The 24,529-nt window shown below is 46.0% G+C and overlaps 1 protein-coding gene across 2 annotated transcripts in view; it reads left to right on the forward strand.

Annotated features, from left to right (window-relative positions):
- RIC8B (RIC8 guanine nucleotide exchange factor B) overlaps positions 1 to 24,529 on the forward strand; it is an 867,363-nt gene that overhangs the window by 790,183 nt on the left and 52,651 nt on the right. For both annotated transcript variants that reach the window (XM_069628263.1, XM_069628262.1), the window contains one exon: positions 15,827 to 15,946. In XM_069628263.1, the coding sequence (XP_069484364.1) occupies positions 15,827 to 15,946 (120 nt within the window). The remainder of the gene's footprint in view (positions 1 to 15,826; positions 15,947 to 24,529) is intronic.

Here is a 24,529-nt window from a genome sequence, read left to right on the forward strand (position 1 = left end):
TGTCCAGAAGAGACCACATCACCCCTGCCCTAAAAACACTACACTGGCTCCCAGTAAAACATCGTATCACCTTCAAAACAATGTGCATAACGCACAGGGCAATCTGCGGAAAAGGAGCTGAATTCCTACAAAAGAAAATAACAATCTACAAACCAACTGGACCACTCGGGTCAAGCAACGAAATCCGCCTGGAACTAAAACCATACATCAACAAAAAAATTCGGAGGCACCGCCTTCTACCACTTAGCCGCAAAAACCTGGAACAACATCCCAAAAGAAATGAGAAACACCAAAGATCACCTTAAATTCAGGAAGTTACTTAAAACTTAGCTTTTCAATACCACAGGCTAAAAAACCAAAACAGCAGAAAGGAAAGGAACGACTAAACCACAAAGGACACTGAGAACTGCCCAGAACCAATTGAGAAGCACCGACAGCACCTGGACGGGGACACAGGGCAGAGGGGAACACAGACGACACACAGGGAGATGGAGTAAACAGCCCCAACCAACCTTAAACCAACATCTTCAACCATCCCTACCTGCAACTAGATACCACTGGACTGCAGAATTATCAAGACTAACTGAGGTGTAGACACTGGCAGGTGCATCGGCTATGTGAGTGGGAGTGAGGAACAGGTTGGGTTGTTGGGGAGGCTTGTAGAGGTGGCAGCGAGATGTGAAATAGGCCACAAATTCATAACGGGCTCAGACCCAACCTGAGGCACAGGCTGCACACGCACCCCATCTGTGGTATTGAGAGAATACACAATCCCAACTCTTCAATTTAGGATAGAGATGCCAACTAACCAATTCCTCTAACAATTTCCTCCTCTGCATACACCTCTCAAACTCAAAACCAAACACAACCACAAACCTACAGCACAACAAACCGCACAAACTTCACTACACTGCAACAACAAAACATAAAACACACATAGACTCGCACAACAGTACACGAAGACTACCGGCCGCAAACACCCCAAGCCCAGCCAACTGACCCACCGAGCTGAGGCCGCCAACAGCACATCACTGCTCTCTTTCCACCCTCCTCCCACTAACTCACCCTCCCTCCCTCTTTCAGATCCACCAGAGCGCCAGGGGACCACTCCGGTGGTGATAGTGCACGGTAGAAATGTCCTTTAACATTAACATTAGAAAGACATAAAGGGTAGTAACAAAACGGTATCTTGAATATCTACTGCAGTATTGTCAGGTACTGTTAGGATACAGTGACATAATCTGAGACATTAGGTCTGGGGAAAATTAGTATAGAAAGGTTTTTGGAAGTTATTATGAGTTTAATTTTAAAACAGCCAATTTTGCCCTTAACATTCATTGCAGTCTATGGAGAATGCCCCAAGCCAAGATGGAGGTCCTCAGTCTAAGTTCTGATTGGCTGGTGATTGTTTATAGGGAAGACAATGAACATTCTAAACTGCCTTTCATCGTCTTTGCCCAGCTGAGAGGTCGCGTATTAAGCTGCTCCTGCTTAACTTGTTCAGGGGTTTCAAGTTTCAAGCGGTCGAGCGGCTTATTTGGAAAAGTAAACAGGAATCTTGCGGAGATTCATTTTGGCACTGAACAGGAGTAAGAAGATTTCGTGTTATCCAAGAAAGATAAGAAAGGTTTCAAAGACTCTCCACAAGATAAGTCCTTTTAAAACTCAAGACTCTTTCTATAATGTCATTGTAGAAGATTTAATCTGATTTTCAAGTTCATATGAAAAATATTTACTAAGAACTTTATTGCTGTCGCATGTTTGGCTTTGTTACGCTACGTTTTCTATCAAGCGCGTGGTTTTTTCGTTAACAGAAGCCTGCGCGTGAGAGACTTCGCTTGAGTATCTAGCGCGAGCTCTTTGGTGTCGCGTGATACTCTTGTGCGTGTGTTTTTTACCCGCGGTTGAACTTCAGCGCGTGTGCTCGCATATTGGACTAAGCGCGTGTGGATTTTTACCCGCGGTTTGTCGTCAGCGCGTGTGCTCGCATATTGGACTAAGCGCGTGTGGATTTTTACCCGCGGTTTGTCGTCAGCGCGTGTGCTCGCATATTGGATTAAGCGCGTGTGGATTTTTACCCGCGGTTTGTCGTCAGCGCGTGTACTCGCATATTGGACTAAGCGCGTGTGGATTTTTACCCGCGGTTTGTCGTCAGCGCGTGTGCTCGCATCTTGGACTAAGCGCGTGTGGATTTTTACCCGCGGTTGAACTTCAGCGCGTGTGCGTGCTTTCGTTTAATCGCGTGTGGATTTTTTTTCTGTGGTTTAATCTACAGCGCTTCAACGATCTTCACTCAGTTTGGATCCCTATGCGAGTTCAAGAGATTTCTACGTGAGATTTTTGACGCAAGTTTCAAGAACTGTTAATTTAAGTAAAAACACTCTAAAAAGAAATTTATAAGAAGAAATATAAATACTTTCCAGAAACACTAGAACTTCCATTTACTTTCAATGAACTTAAGACTTTGTTCAAGCTTCTTGAGTTTAAAGAAGATTACCTGCAAAGTTAATTTCACATTCATGGACCTACTAAGAAGGCTGAATGATCGTTGAGATTCAAGTCAACTAGTAAGGAAGTCTAGTCAGCTTATCACTTCTCTGGGCATATTGTAGAGAAGTTCCAGGTATGGTTTTTACTTTATTTGGTAAAGGATATTGATACTTAAGGTTAGTATAGTGCCTCATGAATAACAAGGTGTATTATATGTTTATGTTTTACCACAGGTGAAGAACCAGCTAGTCTTAGCTTCCAGCCTGGTGTTTGTTAATTTGTCCCTTCCCCCTTTCCCCTGGAAGTGAGGTAAACTGAGCAGTTTATAGTATCAGCTCAGAGTGCCACATTTTGGGTGGATTGTCGGGGCTCAGCAGCTTCTGCAGACACCAGGATCTCAGCCTGACAAGTATTATGTGTTATTGACAGGTGCCTATAATTAACAAAAATCTGTACAAGGAGGACACCATGGAATTCTCCAACCTCGGCACCTAGACATTTATATAAGTGCATTTACTTTAACAAAACATGTAGATCAAATGCCAGCCCAATAAAAGAAAGGAAGTTCCTTGTTTACACTAAATAAAACAAGAGTTCTGAAAGGCAAAGTGGATATCTACATATGAAAACAGGGACTTGCACACATGTTGTGAGATAACAAAAAAAACCATTTCTCTTTTTAGTGCCGAGTCACTGAGGCTAGAGTCTGATTCTTGCAAAAAGAACGGTTTGTTAGTTTGTGGTAGGTGTTGCCTAAAGGAGTGCTATGATACGTGACTTAGTTTGTGACTTAGTTTGTCTTCCCTGTTGATTTTCAGAATCTGTGTAAAAGCAATGTGGAACACTGTGATAATGAAGGTAAGTGTTTGTTTGGGTGGATACTGTTCAACAAGACCGTAAAGATGTTTACTTTTTCAAAGGAATCTTTAAAAAAAAGAATGCTATGTCATACCATGGGTGTATCTTGCTTCCCTTTTTGACAGCTTGTTTGACAGTTTGATTCTTTTTTCTTTTAAAGTTGATTGACAGTTATTACAATGTAGGAGCTTGAAGTCTATCTGGCCATAAGGGGGAGTTTGTGCTCCCTGTTTGTCTGGCACAGCTTTTCCCACATTGTGTTTAGAGGAAGATGGTACAACGCTTACCGAATTAGCCATTCTTGCGGATTCAGGGATTTGTTTGATGACATAACCATCCCTTCTTTTCCCACAAGAGCCTGACCATAGTACATTGCAATAAGTTGGAAAATATTGTGGGTCCCACTGATCGACGTTGGTCATCTCGACAGAGTCATAATGTAATCGACAGCCTTTCTTATCTAGTCATCCATCTCACTAGAAGGTGCAGCTCCTTGCATTAAGGACAAGTCCTCAAGAGTCTGGGATGGGCAGCGGAATGGACTACTCTTTACCGGGAGGACATTCATCTTCTGTGTTAGTCACTGCTGCTAGCTTAGCAGTCCGATCTGTAAAATCATTGCCATAACTAATTTTCGTAAACCAGGGGCTGGTGTGCCGCACACTTGATGGCTAGTATTTCAGGCAACATAATTGCATCTAAGAAGAACATAACACATTGACTGTTTTAATAGGGAATCCTCTCGAGTTCAGAAATCCTTGCTGCTTCCAGACAAGTTGTGGGCTACCCCGGATTCATGGTGCGAGTCAGTATAGATGTTTACAGATTGTTGACCAGCCAGACTGCACATTATTGTAACGCCATCAACTGCAACCTTGGTGGAGGTGAGCTGGGCCAACCTTTCACTCCACCAGCACCTCCCTAGGTTCACACATCGCGTACACCGCAACCAATTTCCCATTCTGGTCCCAGTAACAAGACCCATCAATAAAGTAAGTTAGATCTGCATCAGGTAATGGTACATCAGGTAGAACTGTTTGAGTAGCCAGTAAACAATTAGTGAGTTATACGATTGTGCGGTTCAGTGCTTTGCGGCTCCCCGCCCTCTGGTCTGGGGAGCAAAGATGCCAGTTTTAATACTGAGCATAAGGTAAGGGTGACATTTGAAGAGTTCAAGAGAGGGATTTTTCAAGTTTACTAGATGGGATACAGGTATGTGCTGTGTTTTAGCCTTCAGTAATAAAGGGACAATTGAATGAGGTAATGCGATCTCAGAGGTTCATCTTGTACAATATTTTTGCATTGCTCTATCGCTAATGCGGCGGCTCCACAGATCTAAGGTAAGGCGGCATTCCCACACGGCCGGGTCTATTTCTATGCTGTAATAAGCTATGGGTTTATGGTGTATGCCATATTTCAGAACGGCTAAAGCAAAAGCATTTCTTTCATGACAATCTATGGTGAATCCCTTATAATCAGGAAGTCTTAATGCAGGTGCATTAACCAAACTATTCTTTATTGTGATGAAGTTTTCTTCAGCCTCCAGAGTTGAGTATAAGGACTCCATTGTGCTCTGTCAGGTGTACTGTGTTAGGGGGCCAAATGATTTCAGAATACTCCCAAATCCACTGCCTGCAGTACCCGACCATACCCAGAAATGCTCTTATTTGTGGAATAGACTGATGTTTCGGAATGTTATGCACTACCTCTTTTTTAAGGGTGGAGATCAGTCAGAACCCTCAGGTTACGTCCTGTCCTCTAATTATTGCACTACTTGTCCACATAGCTGTAATTTAGTTGTGGATGCCTTATGCCCCTTTAAAGAAAGGGCATAAGGTTTGTCCCCTTTGTTTTTTCTGCAAGCTTCATATGAAGGTGGGGTGGATCAAAAAATTGTTTGCATAGTGATCCAGAACTGACTCTCCAGGGAACTTTGTCATCTAGGTCTTTCTTCAGTTGTTGGGAGAAAAGGGTAGGGGATTCGGTATACCGTTGTGGCATATGGGTCCAGGTGTACACCATTCCTCCATGTGAAAATGTGAACAAATATTGGTTATCTTTATGTAAGGGATCTAAACAAATGCTGAATATAAGTCTACCACTTTGTGGCATCTGAAATGCATGACAATATCGTTGCTGGGTTTGGCACTATGAGGAATGAAGGGAAAGCCACTGCATTGAAAGCTCTCAAATCTCCTACAAAACGATAGGTAGTCTTTCTAAAACTGCTTATTAAATGGTAGTATCAGGTATTAGAGGCTAATAGTAGTGTAAGGATGCAGGAATAAAACTGTCACACAGAGCCCATGGTGGTTGGCATAAACCTTTATTCAAGTGAAAATGAAAAGAAAACCCTATCTTCCCCTAACTCTAAGAGGGATTTCCCTGCCTCAACGAAAATACTAATGTCCCAGTCAGGACATCAAAAGTAAAAGTCTACAGTCATGCGTTAGGATCCTAACTCTGTCCCTCACACTCTAAGTTTACCTAAATCCAAAGAAGACCTTAGTCCAGAGAAATTACTCCCATCCCCTGGACAAAAGGCAATTCTTGGTTTGTAAATTCCTCAAAGTTTAATCACAAGTGTCGCAGGGATGGAATATTTCCATCCCCCTGTCTTCCTTAGGTTCTTGGTACAGTTCATCAACTGCTGGGGAATTGTCTCTGTCACCAGTCTACCTCAGGTTGCTAATACAATTCAGCAATCTGTAGGGTATCGTCTCCCTTCGCCAACCTGCCTTTCTCAGGCTTCTTCTGTCTCCAAGGTCCCAGGCCCTGGTTGGCAGACCTGGTTCCCTTCTACCTGGTACTGCAATGAAGAAGAGTAGCTTGGATGCTCTTCCAAGCTGTGGTGGGGCCTTGACCCTGGTTGGCAGACCTTGTTCCCTCCTACCAGGTACTGTGATGAAGAACTGTTTGGATGTTTCTCCAACCATTAGAACTGATTTCCTTCTGTATCAGGTCTCTTAGTACCAAACAAAGACTTGGTTTACTCGCCTCGCATGTTCTATGTTCGTCTGCATTGCCTTCACAGTTTTCTGTAAAGTCTTAGTTTTCCATGGAGACTTGGTTTACTCCCCTGCCAAGTACTGCCTCCATATGTTTTACTCTTGCAGTTCTTCTCAACGCCCCTCTACCTCACCTGCAGACTTGGTTTGCTCTTTTCCCAAATATTGCAGTCATGTCTCATTCCCTCAGTTCTCTCTGCTTTTCCCTCTCTTATTTGACAGCCCTGGGTTGCCTTCCCTCCAAGTACTGTCACGAAGAAGATTGGGTACTCTTCTTATGCAATACGACTCTTCTTGGTAGCGTCCTAGGCCACATTCCCTTTTTTGTTACTGTGTTTGGGTATCATTTTCCTTCGTGTTCTGTAGCAGGCGCTCTGTGGCTCTCCTCGACTTCCTCTAGCGGCTCTGTGTCTTCAGATTCTGTTTGGCTCATCTCTTGCAGCTGCACAGCGTGGTTCTGGCGTGCAGTGTTGTCGGCGCTTTACCGAGCCTGCCCTTTCGGTTTTCCCAGCGTGTCTGGTGGAGACCTCTACTTCAGCAACTCTGCGCCTGGGTCTGCTCGGCTGTTCACGTCCCAGAGTGTTGGTCCCCTCACGGTTCCTCTCTGGAGCCTCTGACAATCGGGTGAGTGAATTGTCAGTTTTTATGCTATTAAGTAGGAAGCTGCGTGACTGAAGACTAGACCATTTAGATAGATTCCTCTGAGCGATCTGCTTGTCTTTGCGCCTCTTCCTCATCAGTTTCTTGCTTTAGATTTTCATTGTATTCATCCCTGTTCTTCCTTGTCTCAGTCCTTCCTACTTCTTGCATACTACAGAAGTGTGTAGGATAGAGGCTAGGGCGAAGGAGAGCGGTGGTGAAGGAGAGGTGGGGGTGTACAAGGTTGACAATGCATTCTCCCCCAGTAGTCGTTACTGGTCCTATAGGGAGTTTCCCCTCCCATGTGATCCACCCGCTGAGAACCACCCCCAGAGGGACTATCGAGTAGCGGCCTCACCTCCCTGGTCTCATGGGACTGGGCTTCCCCTACGAAAGCAGTGATTGCATCCTTGGATTCGTCACACTTGGGATGATCATACCTTGCTTTATGCGATTCCCTGCTCTGCCTCTGACTTCAGTAGGTACTGCAGGAATCGGGGGAGCCTCTTAAACGGACCGACTTTTATCCTGACTGGTTCTGCTGTGTAGGTTTATCCCATTTTGTTATCATGGGTTGACCACAAAGTGGCAGTTATGGGTTTGACCAAGTCCTTTGTCATCTGACCACCACTCTCCCTCACATGGTGGTTTCTCTGTTGGGTCATCTGTAGTGTTGCTAGGTCCTCCTTGTTTTTAGCATCAGGGCACTTAAGAATACCCCATCTGGCATACCGTAGATGGTGCACCTACGTTTGCATAACAGATCAACTGGAGCTGTGGGACTTAATATAAATGCTCATGTATCAGTGATGGGTCCCAGCATAATGGAAACATGATATAAAACTGGAATATCCGATATGCCTACTGCTTTTCCAGTTTCATTGGGTATGGATCCATCAGATAAGCAAGGGAACAATATTCCTTGTATGCTCCGCTGTACATATTGGACATCTCGGAGCCTCTGACAGTCGTGGGTCCATTGGGATCTTACTATCCTGAAGTAGTCATAATGGGTCTTGGTCATTCAGGGAAATGAGGTGGCCCAGAACATTCGGGAAATGGAGCAGAATCTCCTTGGTTTGTGTCAGTGAAGGGGGATGGGGTGACAGCAGGAACATTCAGAGCATTGTTTTGTCCCCGACTCCCTGAAAATATGGTCTTTGGGGTCTTTAAGGGTACTTGTCTATACGGGTACTTGTTCTTCCAGTGACTCACTCGTTTATACTAGTTGCAGATTCATTTGCCTGTGGTCCTCGTGGGCCCTGTTGGCACCAAGGTCACGGTGGTCCCTGCCAATTTCATTGTCCACAAGGTATCTGCTAACCCCATTGCCTCTGTGGATCTGTACCCCCTCCTGATCCTCCCAGTCCAATTTGTCCTGGGGTTGGACCTCCTCTTCCCCTGTTTCGCAGTCTACTCCCCTTTGAGCAATGTTCTCTACATTCTGCATCTGTCCCTGCAAGCATTGCATCTGGACTGTAATTGGCTTACCCTTGGAAGTCTCATTTTGTTCTTGCCACTCTACACAGTGGTTTTGCAACTACCAATAGCTCCGCTAGGGGTTTAGGCTGCCACCCAATGCACAGCTATTTAGCTGTGCATGTACTTTGGGCAATAGTCCAGCTGCAAAGGGGTTGCTATAGCCTTCTATGCAGTCTGGTCTGGCTTGGTGATGCAAGAGTGCTGGGTGACCACTACTTTCAGTTGAAATAAATAGTCTGCAGGAGGTTTGCCTTGGTTATCTTTTGAATACTGTATCTTGGCCCAGTCAGTCTTTTGGGGCTAATATCAGGGGTGGTAGTGGTTATTCCCTCTTTAGCCTGAACTAGGACATCTATATTACTGGCTAGGTTTTTTGCTTTATCACTGTCTCACTTGAGTGACACTCATCAGCTGCTTCTTATCAGCCCAACAGGGGATATAGCACGGTATCACAGTAGTTGGCTTTTCTATGAAACACTGCAGTTCTTCTCTAATATTTGGGAATTATTTAGCCAGGGTCTGCTGATCGCCCAGAGTCCATTTCACATGTACATTGACGAGGTCAGGTTGCTGCTACCCTCCCTCATCCCCTTCATTCCTTGCTGCAATTTGTTGCAGAGGTACTTAAAGCACTCAAGTGTCTAACCCTCTCCTACTGCTTGTGCCCTCTACCCCACCTTTTGCTGGCCCACTCTAGCTGCAGCTCGCATATTTGTGAAAAAGTCAATATTCAGCCATCGTCCTGTGCCGATCGTCCTGTTTGTGTTTCTGTCTCCCCTTCCACTATCTGGGGGCACGGGTGTGTGGATTTCTCCAACACTCACCTTGCCCTCTGGTATTTTATCTATCCTTGCAGTTTTCGTTGACGTCGTAGTTCTTATGATTTTACCGTCATTCCATTTGGCAGTCACTTCCTCTAAGTATCAAATGCCCCCCACTGTTTTAGACTAATTTTTCCCTTTTGTTCTTCTAAGGCTTTTCTCAGTAGATCTAACTTATTCAAATTAAACGTTCCATCTATGGGGAACTGAGTATACTTATCCAGTCGGGTGTGAAAGTGACAAGAGTCTAGGAAATCACAAGTCATACTGTTAATAAATTCTATTTTTTCGAGCATATAATACGAGTGAGTCCTTTGGGGCTTCCTTCTGTTTAGATTGGTATTTGCTTATTGTCTGTCCCTAGTTATGTTCAGTCATGCCCTGTTCACTTGCCCCTTTACCACTCACTCTTTGACTCCATGCCTTTGCTAGCCCTGAGAGTAGAATGGGACTTTACCAGAGACTCTGCAGAGTGCTCCTGAAAAGTGCTACGTGATAGTCTACCTTCAAACATCAGTCTTTACCTATTTATATGTTGGGCATTACTGTCCCACCAACCAAATACCATTTTCTCCCGTTCCTGTTTTATTTGCCCCTATATAAACCAGAAACTCTGACAAAAGGACCTCTTTCAAGTGCCTCCTCCAACCAGAGGCCGTTCAAATTCCAACTGTACCCATGTACATACCTAAGACCTGCAGGGTTTAATCACAAAATCCAGCCTAAAATTAATTTTCCCAGTATTTTGCTAGATCTATTTGAGGGTAGAAGTAGAAAATGGCCAAAACCACAGCAATAAAACAGGCAAAATAATCATTAAAATATACACAACCCAGAATTTCCAACCCATATTTGCATATTGGGTAAATAAATCAATTTTCAGCTCATCCATCGTGGTAAAACTCTCGGCTCCCCTGAGTGGTCCTGCATGCAATGCACACCCCAATTTGCTATACCTCCTCTATATAAACCCATGGAGTTTTGAATAAGAACGCCATACCTTACCTTGGTGTGTACTTGGGTTCTTTGGGAGAAGGCTGTCTCCACTCTGAGGTCTTACCGTAATTGCGCCATGGGTCTGAGTTGTGGTGCCAATCTATGAACGTCCAAAAATAATTCTCACTTTCAGGTGATGAGATGAGTAAAAGGGTTTATTACAGTTAGTTTTGAAAGGTAAACAAACTGCATCCTAGGATAACCTATTTCCAACCTACTCTGCCATCCAGATGCACTCCAATCGACCCCATAACTTTGAAAGGCACTTACCAGGCCTTCCAGTGCACTATTCCACCTCATCTAGAGCAATAGGTTACTATGTTTCCCGGAATTGGTCTTTACTTTATGTCCATAGAGTATCACATGACTAACCAGTACAAGGTAAAACATGGCTGTGGTGGCGACTTGACCTGACGGCTTTGCCCCAGTAACCGGAGGCTGGCAGAATGTCCAAAGTCAACACTTTCAGTGCATCTGCGTAGTCCAATATCGTGGCAAATATCATTACCTAGTGCCAATATGAACCAGAGTGCCTTAACCAAACTTGACTAAGATTTAAAGAAAAAGAATAAACACTAGGGGCTTGAAGGTGACAAAATGGCAAAGTGTTCAAAGGGTATTGTTTCCTCTTTCTTGTTTTCTTTTGTCAAGGAAGTCCTACTGGACCTACCCAATCCCGAATCATGTTCCGTTTCATCTCCATATTTGGAACATCTTTATACTTTTAATCTTTTTATGGGTCTGCACTCATTGATGATGCGTTAAATTCAACCAGGAATGGCGATTGCATAGTTGGGGTTAGTGTCCGGTTTAGGTGAGTTTAGCTAGGGTTGAGCACTCCAGTTGGTGTTGCTCACACCCACTACCTAGTAAGGATCAAGATGAGGTAAGCCCATGGAAGAAGTCACTGGGTGGGATGACCCACGAAGCGAAGAACTCGGCACATCAGGCGAATACTTCAGTTCTTAGCAGCGTTTGCAGTCAGTTTAGGGAAAAGGTTGGGTACAGCCAGCAAGAAAAGTATCCCACAATGGCGGGAGTCAGTAACGGCTACCCAAATTGTCCCATAAAAGATGAGACTATGCATCAATTTTCCAGGCAGGCAAGCCACGCCCCCACCCCCTGCCTCTAGGCACTTAGGCCAAGACATACCAGGGGGGAAAAAGTCCAGCATGGTATTCCATCAGCCCAGAATAGAAGGGATGCAAAGATAGGGGACTAGGGGCACAGTCAGTAAGGCCCCAACAAGACCCTCACCAGCTGCTTCACCTGCAGCAGTCTTCAGATAAGACCGGGTACAGACCTGAGGAATTCATAGGGTCACCCACTGATAGACATTCACTTGGGGCCTGACCTAAGCCAGCCCGACTATCCCATCTATCACATTCCAGACAGCACACACAGGGCTTGGTGAACAGCCTAGCAGGCCGGCCCTAAAACTCCCAAAACTCACAGGCACTCCCACCTAGGATATGGATTGGATGTCTGGGTAAGATTGGACAAGTTTGTATTGGTCCAACCCCAAATTGAGGGTGCCTCGGTGGGTGGGTGTTTTATGAGCCCAAGTCAGTAAATCTGCCATTTTGGCCATGCCTTGGGTTCCACACTGGTAAAGTCTACAAAACAAAATGGCCAAATTGGCATAGAGATGTTGTGCCTCCAACCATGAGACAACCTCGAAGACATCCTCCTTGTGCTGTTCAGTGCTGGAGAGAAGCTTAAAAAAGAATTACTATGTGATGAATCCAATGGAGCCATCACAAATTCCCCATTGGTGACGGTCTCCCATGTAGCCAGGGACGGCAGCCACTACCTGATCTTGACCTTGAGGGCGGTGTCATGAGGCAGGATCACATGGGAGCAGACAACTCCCGGGGAGATGTCATGACTTCATTGGGGGAGTCTGTGTTCCCCCACCTTTCCCATGAGGAAGACTTTGTTTCCAGAGTTCTTAATCGCCTATTTTCATTCTCATCAGGCCTCCACCTTTCACCCAAACACTCACAACTCACACGTAACACCTTTTCTTCTTGATGTGCTTTTTTTAAAAAACCGTGAGGAAAACCATTTAGGAGTTAAAAGCCCAAAGAAAGTTATGGACTTCAACTCCCATAACCACCAAGGCACTGAGAAAGAGGACAAGGGAGTTTGTGCAGAGTGACAGGAGCTCAAAGTGCAACATGCAGACTAGTTGTTTCTCCAAACCTGCAAAGAGCAGGACATTTAAGAATGGCAACCGCACCATGGAACGGAGGGGTGCAGCAGAAGACGTTGCCATTCACGCCGTGGCTCCTTAACGCAAAGCACACCAACAGAACCAGCCGAGGAGACCATTTGAAAGGAAGAGAAATGCTGCGTGTGAACAAGAAGGGCAGCAGAGACACCAGGAGCAGTGCAGAAGCTCGGCGAGGCAGCAGACTTCACCCTGCGCACACTCCAACCAGGAAGGCAGAAGTAGCAGCCATAATGCAGAGGTGTGAGCAACATCGGGAACGCTGGAGAAGAAGAGTGAGTTTGCCCAAAGCAGCTGGGGACTGCGGGGAGTTCCAACAACCGTGCCAACAGGTGATTGAATGATACAAGATTGCTAATGCACATAATATACGTAGGCAAAGTTCTTTTGAATGCAGCCAAGGCAAAGTACAAAGGCAGGTTGCCATAAGAAGGTTTGTATGCAGCCAAGAAAAAGTATAAAGGCAAACCCCAATGAAATACAGAAGCATGAGATGCCAATGTTGGGGGAAGTTTGAGCATACACATTGGAGCAAAATAATACCACAAATAGATATAACATGCAACAAACGGTACATGCTATTGTGGTACATTAAGAATCGTGGACCACATAGGAAGTCCTGGCAGGCGAGAATACCAGGTAGTCGGAAATTGTATAAAGATTCCTGGCAGGGGAGTATAGTATGTAATCTGCATTGATACAAGTACTCTTACAGAATGATTGTTACACAACATTTTGCTTGAACAGAACGTTTTGGTTAAACGAGTAAAGACACCAAGGAACTGTTGGCTAAAGAGACATTTTGCCATTCTGTTTAAGAAGCCAGAGGTGGGGGACCGTCCTCTGGATCCAAGGGTCTTTACCTTTGGGAACATTTTCGTTGGCGTTAGTCTTACACTTTTGCTTTTGAAAACTTTTCTAACATCAAGCAAACAACATTTCCTTGCACCTTTTTGTTTATAAGTGTGATGGTCAGGATAGGTTGTTTTGGACACAAGGGTGGCTTTTCAGTTACTGACATCCTGAAACAGACAATTACAAATTTTTTTGTTTCTAGGTAGGGAAGTTCCTCTTTAGAATAGGCATAGAAAGGCATTTTTCCAACCCATTTTCTTTTTTTTTAAATGTCTGTACTTGAGAATACAACAACCTTGTGTACGTCTCTCATTTCTGACCCCTCCCATATTCTAATGACTACCATAGAGGTGCACCGGGCTACGACTGCAGTAAATGTGGCTACAAACTTGGTGCAGCCAAAACTAAATTGCATCTGACACTAGGATACTCCACAACATACTTGTGATCAAATCACTCTGGGACTTTTTTGGTCTTCCAAAAAAAGTACCCCTGCCCTGGTAGCGCTATTGGAAATTTAGGGCAGCAAAGCAAAAAAGGTCACCATGACAGGGGGACTTCAGAACTTCAGATGTCCCGCTTATCACAAAAAGAAATCTTAAAAACCATGGAAGCCATCAAAAGGTTTAGGGGACCAACAATGTTGGGGAGCAAAAACTCAAACAAATAAGTTCTGCCCTAACACCCATCTTGTGTTGAAGAGCATTTACCTACTAATCAGACAGAGGTGAAGAAAGTTAATGCTAAAATCCTTAACGGACGTAAGCATGTGCGCAAACTGTCCAAGACACTTGCATGGGTTTGAATGGTGACGACTGACAATGAAGGATGATGATGACCTAGATTTTTTTTGTTTGCTCTAATAAAATGTTTGACTACATTATGTAGCCATACCTTGTCTGTTTATTGTAAGCAAGTCTAGCACAAACAAAAGGCCTTGATGAGGGGAAGGGTATGGGTTTCTTGTTTTTTTGCAGTGCTTTGACTGTGCCAGACTCAAATGCCCAGTGCTGATTGCCTGACCTCTTTTCTTCAGAAAATAAATCAAGCACCCTCTGGTCTGCATAATTGCGAGGTGGTCCTTGTGATAGTTGAATAGCCAGCCCACGAACGCACTTGTTGGTTAATTCCCAGACCTGTGATCCAGTTACTGCGGTCTGTTTGCAAACAGATTGTGGCACAAAACATGTGACTTCAAACATTTGCATTGCAGCACAGGCTGTCGGAGTAGAAGAAAATCAAGCTTCCCGATAGTAGGAAAGGGGATGAAGCATGACCGCATAGCCATGTGCATCCAGCTGTGCGGAAAGGTGTAGAAGCCTGGCCATTCTTTCTTGAGTAGATGGATGGGCAAGGAAGGTATTTTCCTCAGTGAGTATGGCACTCAAATCTGCCAACTCCACGTGTGCCCTCGCAAAGTTTATGTTCACTCTATAGGATTGCATTTCCATGACGGGAGAGCACATTCCCAAAGGAAATGAAAGAGAGAGGTTCTTATCCATAGTAAGAGTCGGCAAAGAAGCCATGTGCGAGTCTCTTCATTCTGGTTTGGATTCTGCCGATAGCACCAGCAGAGCCAGGGCTACCAGCATAAGTTATGTGCAGGTTTTTGTGGAAATCAGGTTTTGCACCGGAAATGGAATCCAGACTTCTCAACATGCCCTTTGACGGGTCTCACCTTTTTGGCAACAAGGCTGACGAGAGTCTTGAAGTTGCAGAACTCTAAGGTGGCAGGATGTTCCTCCCACATATTCCTCATCGCCCTCCCAGCTTACCCCACAGTAGATTTTCCCATGCTATTACAGCTTTTGTTCCTTCAAGGCTGAGTACGGTCATTCCTGTGTTTTTGCAGGTATTTTTGCAGTAAGGGGAAAAAAACAGAACTGAAGCCAACAGGCGCTGTGCGTGCTACACATGCCTTCGATGACGACATCCCCAAGATGGAGGCCTTTGAGGGACATTGAGTCAATTGCATCGATGCACAGCGCCCTCTGCCGAAGGAAAAAAAATAAAAAAAATCTGAAGCTGGATAATATATACCAAAGATGGGGAATATGTGGGAGGAACATTCAGTTGAAAAGAATGTTACTAGCGGTAAGTAACTTGTTCTTCGACTGTGCGCTCGGATGTAGGTTTTTGAGATTGAGGCCATAAGGTATTTATTTTTGATATTACACCATCCACAGTACACAGAATGCAAGGATATATGCAATACACAGAATGAGCTTCATTAGGGTTTCCTGTATCCATCATACAGCATATTTTACCAAGAGTGTGTCTTTCATGATGTCTAAAGCATTGACAAGATCAGCGTATCCCGCATTTAGCGATAGGTTCTTAGGGGAACAAAATCTATGTTCAACTACAATTGTAAAATGATTTGACATTTGACTGGTTAAAGCAAAAATGTTAGATGTGTATTGATCATATATACTTTTTTCCAGCATTAATCTGATTACTGGACATTTAGAAGAGCCGATGCCAAATCCAATGGATGAAATGACAGAAGAACAGAAAGAGTATGAAGCAATGAAGCTTGTTAACATGTTTGATAAGCTTTCTAGGTAAATACTTGCATGTAGTTGAATGCTAATCGGAACCTTCTATGGATTTGTTTGAAATGGTGGTTATTTCAGTCATTCACAACTATTCATGAAAAGCATGTGGTGTTTTGCTCTGGATAGACTTCCTTCAACCACAGGCCTTGTTGGACAATGAAGGGGAGATCTGTGATGTGCTTGGCAGGAAAATTGTCTTGAAACTCTACTGCAGTCGTATGTCTCAGATTTACCTGTCAGATCTAGTATCATTTTATGGGGGGAAATGTAGCGTTTTAGAGATCCTGACCCCAAATGCTGCTACAGACTATCCAAGCAAGCTTTCATAAGGTGTTTTGTGGGGGAGATGGCCGAGTGTCTGCAGTGCATTTCTGCACTGTTGTGAAACTCGGATTCTTTTTTTGCATTGCGCCGATTACTTAAACAGCTAAGCACACACAATTGCCTCTAGGTACATAGTTAGTTGTAGGCGATGGCAATGTAATCCGGGCTCGGTTGAAAAGCTGAGTCTTCAGTTTTCTCCTAAAATAATCACAAGATGGGGAGCAAACGTATGCATTAACAAGTACAAGTTATTCAAAAAGCGCTCTTTGTTTACCAGTTCCGGTTCTTATTCACCTGTTTTTGGTTTAAGATAGTACCTCTCGTGGTGTAAGGGTGCTATGGTCAGTAGGAGTTTGGAGGTGAAGGAGCAAAGCAAGTTTAGGATAGACCAATGGCTTACCTGTATTCTTGGACATAGGTGTGCTTTTCATTACCCATCCGTGTTCTGAGCTCCTCTGCCTTAATGCCTGAGTGCTGTGAAAAACAAGATAAGGTCTTTTTGCAAGGCAATTTGCATTCCAATGTGGCAAGTCTAATTGTCTTTAAATCTGGACTGCGGTTTTTCCAATCTGGAGTGCATAGGATTGAGATTGTCTATCAAGAGCTCCAGTTCTGAAGTAAGGCTTAATTTTGCTTGTTTCGGCTTCCTTTGTATTCTGGAGACTCTAGGCCAAAGAATACAATGTCCTGTATGCTTTGCGGAAAGACGGTGCAGCAGATAATTAGGCCATGGAGAGTGTTGAGGGTCAGCGAGAAGTAGTCCTTGAGGTGGAGGTCTAGTATTCTGGACACGCTGGAGTTTGTGGCACTAGTGCAACCAATGTAAGCCCCAATACACAATCTAGGTATGCAAGGACCACTAACGTTGCTTTAAAGCTAATGTTCAGCAAAGGGCAATGCACAGCCGCAGTTGGTATTTTGTCCACCTTACAGCAAAGCAAAGACCTGTAACTAGGATGACTCCCAGGTTGTTTACCGTATTGGTTCAAGATGGCTAGAGGTGGGTTTGTCCGGCTTTCCAGACCAAATGTTGAAGTCCTTTAAGAGGACCAGAATGGGTATGCAAACATGATCGAGGGAATGGAGTCACTGAAGCCATTGGCGAAGGTGGGATTTCCTGAGGGGCTGTCCATAGAGGAATATGGAGGAGTGGGTGGCTGTCCATATACTAGAGTCGATGAAAACAAAGTAGTCTGCATGCCCTTTTTGTTTCTGTGTTGAATAGGAAGTCCTGATTTCACACTAGGAGGAATTAGGGATGCAGTACCATTCATGGTTAAGCAAAATGCATTGCTCAGCCTTCAGTTACTGTCCTGGATGATGGAGTCCTTGCAGTTGTTTTAATGGGATTGGCCAGGGAAGGTGTTGTGGGAGGTTTAGGGTTTAGGTGGAGACGTGTTGGATTAGGGTATGGTAAGGTAAAAGGTTGGGAATGGGGTAGAGGTTGGAGGATTTGGAAAGAGGTCCGGGGAGATGGATTTTGAAATGGAAATTGGTGACTGAGGCCAGGGTTTGGGAAGGAAGAGGGTAGGCAGCAGAGTAGCGCAACAGATGGGTATGGAATTGGTGAGTGTTACGTGGAGCCGGGATCCCCGGCTCCCTTCAGGATGGCTGTGCCCCTCAGTGTGGGCGGCCACGCTGCGGCGGAATAACCGCATAGACACAGCTTTAGTGTCTCACTGTAACTGCCGAGCGGGAGACCTCTCAGAACCTTTATTAGTGCGGGCCACATGTGTGCACACATGGACTCAACATGTAAGTGTGCACAAGCCACAGAGCTTGTGCTCACATTACAGTGAGATTGCCGAGCAGGGCCTAATGCAGGATTGTCAAAGAGGGATGCTGGCATCCAAAGGAGCCTTTTGTTTAATGCCTGGGAATGGAATGGAGAGGGCAGAATGCATTGCTCCAAATGCCCTTTGCTTGTAAGTTTGGATCGGAGACTTATAGCGAAAAGGGGTATTAGAAAGTAGTAGACAGTGGTGCAGTATGATGGGTGTTTGGGGACAGGCAGTGGGACTGTACTGGATATTTAGGGTTGTACTTTGTTTGAGGGGTTGGGCAGACTGGAAGAGGCTATGCAAGAAGATATCCAACAGTTAAGATGGAGAATGTGTGTTAACACCATCATGCTGGGTAGATTGAGCAGAGGAGTACACATGGTTCTGCTGAACTGTATCATAAAGGATGGGTGTGAGAACAGGTGCAGACATATGAGCATAGCAAGAGGAGGCTAATTGGGTTTGGGTGAGGTCGGCGGTAAAGGGAGCCAAGGGGTCAAGGGGAAGGCTGCCTTGACTGGTGCAGAGGGGGACAGGTTGAGGTGTGTGCGTAGTTGTTTGGGGGCAAATGTACATGGGTTGGGCACTGTTGGGGTAACTGACTAGGTGCTGCTGATTGAGATATCTAGATTCATTTGTGAGTGGGGTGGTAAAGTGGTAAAACAGGAGTAGATTTAAGATGATATAAGGGTGGTAATGTGGGTCCTTGGATGAGAGTAGATGGGCGAGAGAGGCCTTGGCATAGATTGGTGGGAGTAGAGCAAAGTGGATTAAGGTGGGACAGGATGTGACTAAAGGGGATTATACTTAGTTGAGTGAGTGGGAGGTAGATGGTGGGTAAGTGCTGGTAGATGGGCAGGGGAAATTTTGTTGGGGCAGTGATAATGGTCAGTGGTGAGTAGAGTACAGAAGGTTGTCTGGGAGAAATTGATCAGACGTGCAAAGGTGGATGAAGGTGTCAGTTGAAAATAGGGGGGCCCGGTAAAAGGGAAAGATGGCTGGACAGTGACGGAAATGCCTTGTGATACTTACCAGGGCACCAGGTAAGTCATATTGTGTGGAAACCTTCAATGGTGACTCACCCTTGTACAGTTGTAGTGAGGGAGGCACAGATGGGCTTAATTCTAGGCTGTCATGGTTTATAAAACCGTTCATTACTGATCAAAATCCAAAATGTGGGTTGATAGTAATTCGACCCTTACACTTCAAATCATCTCTAAATATGAAATCTGTAAAACCACCTTTAACTTATCATAGATACTTAAGACTTAGTGTGTCAAGTCTTTAGTATACTGTATATTAAGAGACTTTAAAGTCATTTTCTGATGCTTATACAGTGTATTGGCTTACCATGTAGCGCATTATAGTACTCTGTGTGCAGTACCTGCAGGGTGGATGGGCAGAAAAGCAGGACGACAGCAGAAGTGACCAATACCAAACATTGATATCTCCAATTAGTTATTTCTCATGCCCTTCTCCTGGTAGCACCCTATGAGATTGCTTTCCAGCCAAGGCAAAAATAAATTCACCAACTCCAGATTAGCTGAAGCCCCTAACCAAGCGTAGCACCGATCCATTCATTCAGCACATAAACTATCCAAATAGGATCTTGAGGGATACTCCTGCGTAAAGGAAAACCACTCCGAAGATGTTTCACTTAAAGCTACGTGACTTTGCTGAAGTAGCCGATATACCCACCATCTGTAGATCTTATTGTATCTCTAAGGCCGCCCTCTTCCTCACCAAAGTGTCTGGATTTAAAATCATGGACCACGAGGACATGTTGGTGGCCTCTGACCTGCAACTATTTGCATCTAATCTGTTTTTGTGCTCCTGTCAACCTCTGAATCGTTGAAACGAATGCAGGGGGAATTGGTATGTGCCTGTGCCAATGCCTGAATGGTCTTGTTCATAGTGAATGGCTACACTATGTGCAGTGAAACACTGAGCCTCTGATTTTGCTATATTGAAAAATGTACCAAAATATCTGCTGAATTTAGCACACTTATCAAAATTGTTGGGGGCATGGCTAGGCACACCATCATGAAGATGGCTGCCTGAGTGTCGCTGGTGTTGAGAGGGCAGAAAAAACATTGCGGCTCTCTCCTGGCACCCTGAACCATGTGAGAATGGTGTGGCGATAACCCTGTGCTGTGTGGCCACTGCTGGGTGAAAGTTGGAGTGCTGGGGGTGCCGGCGTCCCGAGGAATGGTCCCGATGGCATGTTGCCGGCCCTGCAGGAAGATGGCGGGCCAAGCTTGGCCTGGTCTTGAAGGGGGAGCAGTGCTTGCTTTACAGCTCTGACTGGTGTTCTGTGTCAAAGCTGCCTTCAGGGCACCCTGCGGCATAGTGATCGCCACTCCCTAGACACTTTGCAGCTCTGTGGGAGTGCCTATGTGGTGGTCTGGAGGGGGTGGCGCAGTCCCTGGAAGGAGTGAGGCCGGAAATGGGCGTGACCTCTGAGACCTGCGAGGGTGTGAGCGGTGCCTCCGACGACCAGTGCTCCCTGCCTGGAGTGCACCCGGGCTGAGGTGGTGGTGATCCTGGGGAAGGCTGATATAATAGCGCGAGTTGGGGCGGGCCACAACCCCCTGGGTGCTCACTATCCGATGCAGCAGGGCCTGGAGCTCTGGGAGTGGGTCCCTGCGCTTTTTTGATGTGCTGGTCATGCCTGCGGTGCGGTGGTGGCCCGGTGGGGTCTGCTGGCTTACTTGTGGCTCCCCCTTACACTGGCTCCTGAGCTGCATGCTCATGCTGAATACCATCTTCTGAAACGTGTTACAGGGGAAAGTGTAAGCGGAGCAAAGGAATAACTTCTACAAAAAGGCGAACAGTGCCCCAGAAGGCAGGGGGGCATGTTGTTCTGGGAAGGCACCCGCTGTGTCCGGAAATACCTGGATTCACTGCTCCTCTTGCACCATTTTGGGAGTTGTTAAGATGGATTTCTGAACTCTGTCCTGGAGGGGCAGGGGTTCAGAAGGCCAGCCTAGTTTCTTGGAACAGGGTAACCTCTCTACAAGCCAGACCAATCAGGGTAGCGATTGCGGCGGTTAAGACTAGGTCTCAAGAGGGGCGAGGGTGACTGAAAACCTGCAATAAGCACACAAAGCAAGGACACTTACAAATTACTCCAAGCAGGTGTTATCTTAAAAATATAGACACATTTATTACAAGGCCTTTGTAACATTGACCGTAGCGAGAAATCACAATAAAACTCAAGTAAACCAACACATACCAATCAAATACAATATATATACAAATACAAACGAGTCTAACGAGTTAGACGGACAAAATGTGTAGACCACCTAGATGGGGAGGAAAACAGGCAGTGCCAATAATAGTTAGACCCAGTCCGCCTTCAGAGGCCCCTAACTAAAAGGAGGTCCGAGCCCTACGAAGAGTGGAGCCTTGTGCTCAAAAGTACCCTCACACGCTGATGCCAACGGGCAAAGGGAAGTCTCTTCGAGGGAATCAGGCAGTTTAGTTCGATGAATAAATGAAGATGAACAGATCTCTGCGACTCAAGCGCAGCCTCCACTGTGGGCAGAAGCAGAGCGCGAGTACGGAAAGGCGTGCTGTTAGACACAGCGGGGAAAAGTTATGGGCTACTGCAGGAGGTCGACCAGTTCCTAGCGATGCTACTCACCGGTCCCCGATGCAGGCAGACCCAGGCTTCTCCGCGTCAGTTTCAGTGCTGGCAGGTTCAGATACGAGCAGGGGACGTCTCGGCGTCGTGTAGATTCCGCAGCAGCAGAAGTTAGAGTTGAGGATGTCCCAAACGCAGTGAACCCGCACAGTTTGTCACCAGAGCAGTGCGACGGAGCGGCCGTGTGTATTTCAGCCCAATGTACACTGCCCACTTCAGACCTGGGAATGCCAAGTGTACGAATCGTGTGTGAGTGGCAAGGACTCGTAATACAACACAACCTGACGGCGGTTACAGAGCAAGACTCCTTGGTAGGCTGATCAGTCTGCTGGATGGCCCAGAGACACTTCCGAAGGTTTACGTGCAGGAGATGGTGAAGATGCCGAGAATAGTTGTTCCCACTATTCCAAGGGGTCGAAGTACTAGTACAGGCCTTCTCGTTCGATCAGAGGTAGAAAGGGTTTCATCAAGCGACAGCAGTGCAGAGGAGCAGTCCTTCAGCGGGTCACCAGTGATTCCTCGGTTCAGCCTCGTAGTTGCAGGATACTTGGCTCCTGTATTCCTTCGTTCGTGAGAACTCAGGAGATCGACATGGTAGTGGTGTTTCCAGCCTCCTCTTATCCACGGTTCCCTTTGCGCCAAAACGGAGGGGACCCAATAGGAGATCTGCTCACAAAACACTCACACCATACGTGGACCTATCGCGGACCACGGTGGTCCCAGGCATTCACGACACACTAGACTCTCTGGCACCCAGGATGTGTATTGGGACCAGACATCCCAGCCCACATCCTGGAGGCACACACAAGACCTGTAGAAGCCTGCGAAAGCACCTGTGTTTTGTGGGAAAGTACATGCCCAAATAAGGAAGGCCCCGGGTCGGTTCGACCTGGGGAAGGTGAAGGGGGCAAGACGGTCAGCGGACAGGACAAAGAGCCTCGTGGTCTGGCCATTTTGGGGAGCCAGGCCACCATTTTGGGCTAAGCGCGAGAAACGCGCTTAAATGCCAAAAGGAGCTCCAAAACACAAAAACGATCGCTGCCACCAGTCCCGTCCGTGATTCACTTGCACCGTTCGTTAACAATCCAAAGAGAGTATCTAGGGCCTGTAGAAGACTAGAGACCCAAGAGAGCAGTAACTTAGCTTACAGTGCCCTCTTGTGCCATGTTGCGCGAAAGCTGCAACATGATAAAAGAACTACGGAAAACAATGTTTCCCGGTACTGATTGTCTTAAGGGCATGTCAGTTTCCCCGTAAGAATGGAGCGAAAGCCCAGAGGAGTGCAGCAGAAGGCTGCACTTCTCTGGCAAAGTCTAGGTCACGGTGAAAACAACAGCAAAAAGTTTAGGGGTTGCCACATGGAAGGAAAATTACCCACAATTAAGAAATTTTCCTAACAGGAGTCTGTAGCAACATTTAGCTCCTACACTGCATGGGGCCCAGAATATTTGTGACACAGATTCAGCATATCGTTGCATTGGGTCCCCCGTGCCCAGTTTGATGTTTGAAATGGACATTGTCCTAAGGCTTGCTGATGATGCTGCTTGAGTGGTAATCTCAGAATACCCCATACTATAATCCTGATGTGTGCACGATTCTGCTGCAAGTACATGAAGTGGTCACCGTCAAGCTCGCTAATCTCCATGATTAATGAGGATTCTATATTATGTCTGCAACCTCTTTCAACGCACTGTCACACATTCCCTAACTACTGAGGGGGTGGCCCTGATGTCCGCATTCTCAATCTAGTTGTCACACTGGTCTGCTCTGCCCCTGCTGAGAGGTGTCTTGGTTTGGCATTGGGTGTGCCTGTATCCAGTACTAAATGCCTGTCTGGGCAAGCTGTGCTCTGTTTTGCATTCCTTAAGATCTCTGACGACCGGACATAGCGGTGGCTTTGATGGGTGCCGCCTTGGAAGCGTAGCCTCGACCCCTTGGTGGTGCAAGCATTGCAGTTCAGGTGGATCTGGCCGGCTGCTTCCTCCTTGGTCTGACATGGCTAAAACTCCTAAGACCGGGAAGCAAGGGGATATCGCCACAATGCTGCAGTCCACAGATAAGAGCAAGCGCACTGAGGTTGTAACAGCCCAGGTACATGGGGTCGGACCTCTCCCAGCTATGCTTACACATATGTCTACCAAGTCTGACCTTCAGGATCTGTTGGCCGAAATTCTTAAAGAAATCCACAAAGGCACGGAGGAACTCTCCCACAAGATCCTGGCATTAGATAAGAGTTTCAGAGGCTGAGCACAGGGTGCCGGAGATGGAGGATACCCTCTGTGAGCGGTTCTATGAGGTGGGTGAGTGCTCCAACCAACTTGAGGCCTTGGAGACCCGCTGTGAGGCCTTGGAGGACAAGCAGGAGGGCAGGGAAAATCGCTCCCTCAGAAATAATATCCGGATCAGGGGCGTTTCTTCAGCGTTGCGAGATGAAGACATACCCATCTTTGTGGCTGACATCTTTGTTTCCATTCTTGAACACCTGAGGATTACGAGATTGAACTTGATAGGACTCACTGGGCCAGATCACGTGCCGGCCTGACCCAGGACAGGCCTGCTGACAAGCTGTCCCGGGTTCACTTTTTTAAACTTAAGGAACGTATAATGGCTGCAGTTAGACTCTTGCCATCCATCTCTTTTCGCAACATGTCACTCTCCCTGTACCAGGATTTGGTGTTGACGACCTTGGCAAAGTGAAAGGCACTGCGCCCGCTGACAGTGGCTACGTACAAGGGAAGTGCCTTATTTTACGCAAATGGGAATCTAACCAATCACCTCCTTGTGGGCAAGTTGCGTAACCTCCAAAGCCAGAACTCTGCATTAGCCTTGTGTGATGAG

Source organism: Ambystoma mexicanum, chromosome 12, assembly GCF_040938575.1.
Source record: "Ambystoma mexicanum isolate Mex_15411 chromosome 12, UKY_AmexF1_1, whole genome shotgun sequence".
In the NCBI taxonomy this organism is placed as follows: Eukaryota; Metazoa; Chordata; class Amphibia; order Caudata; family Ambystomatidae; genus Ambystoma; species Ambystoma mexicanum.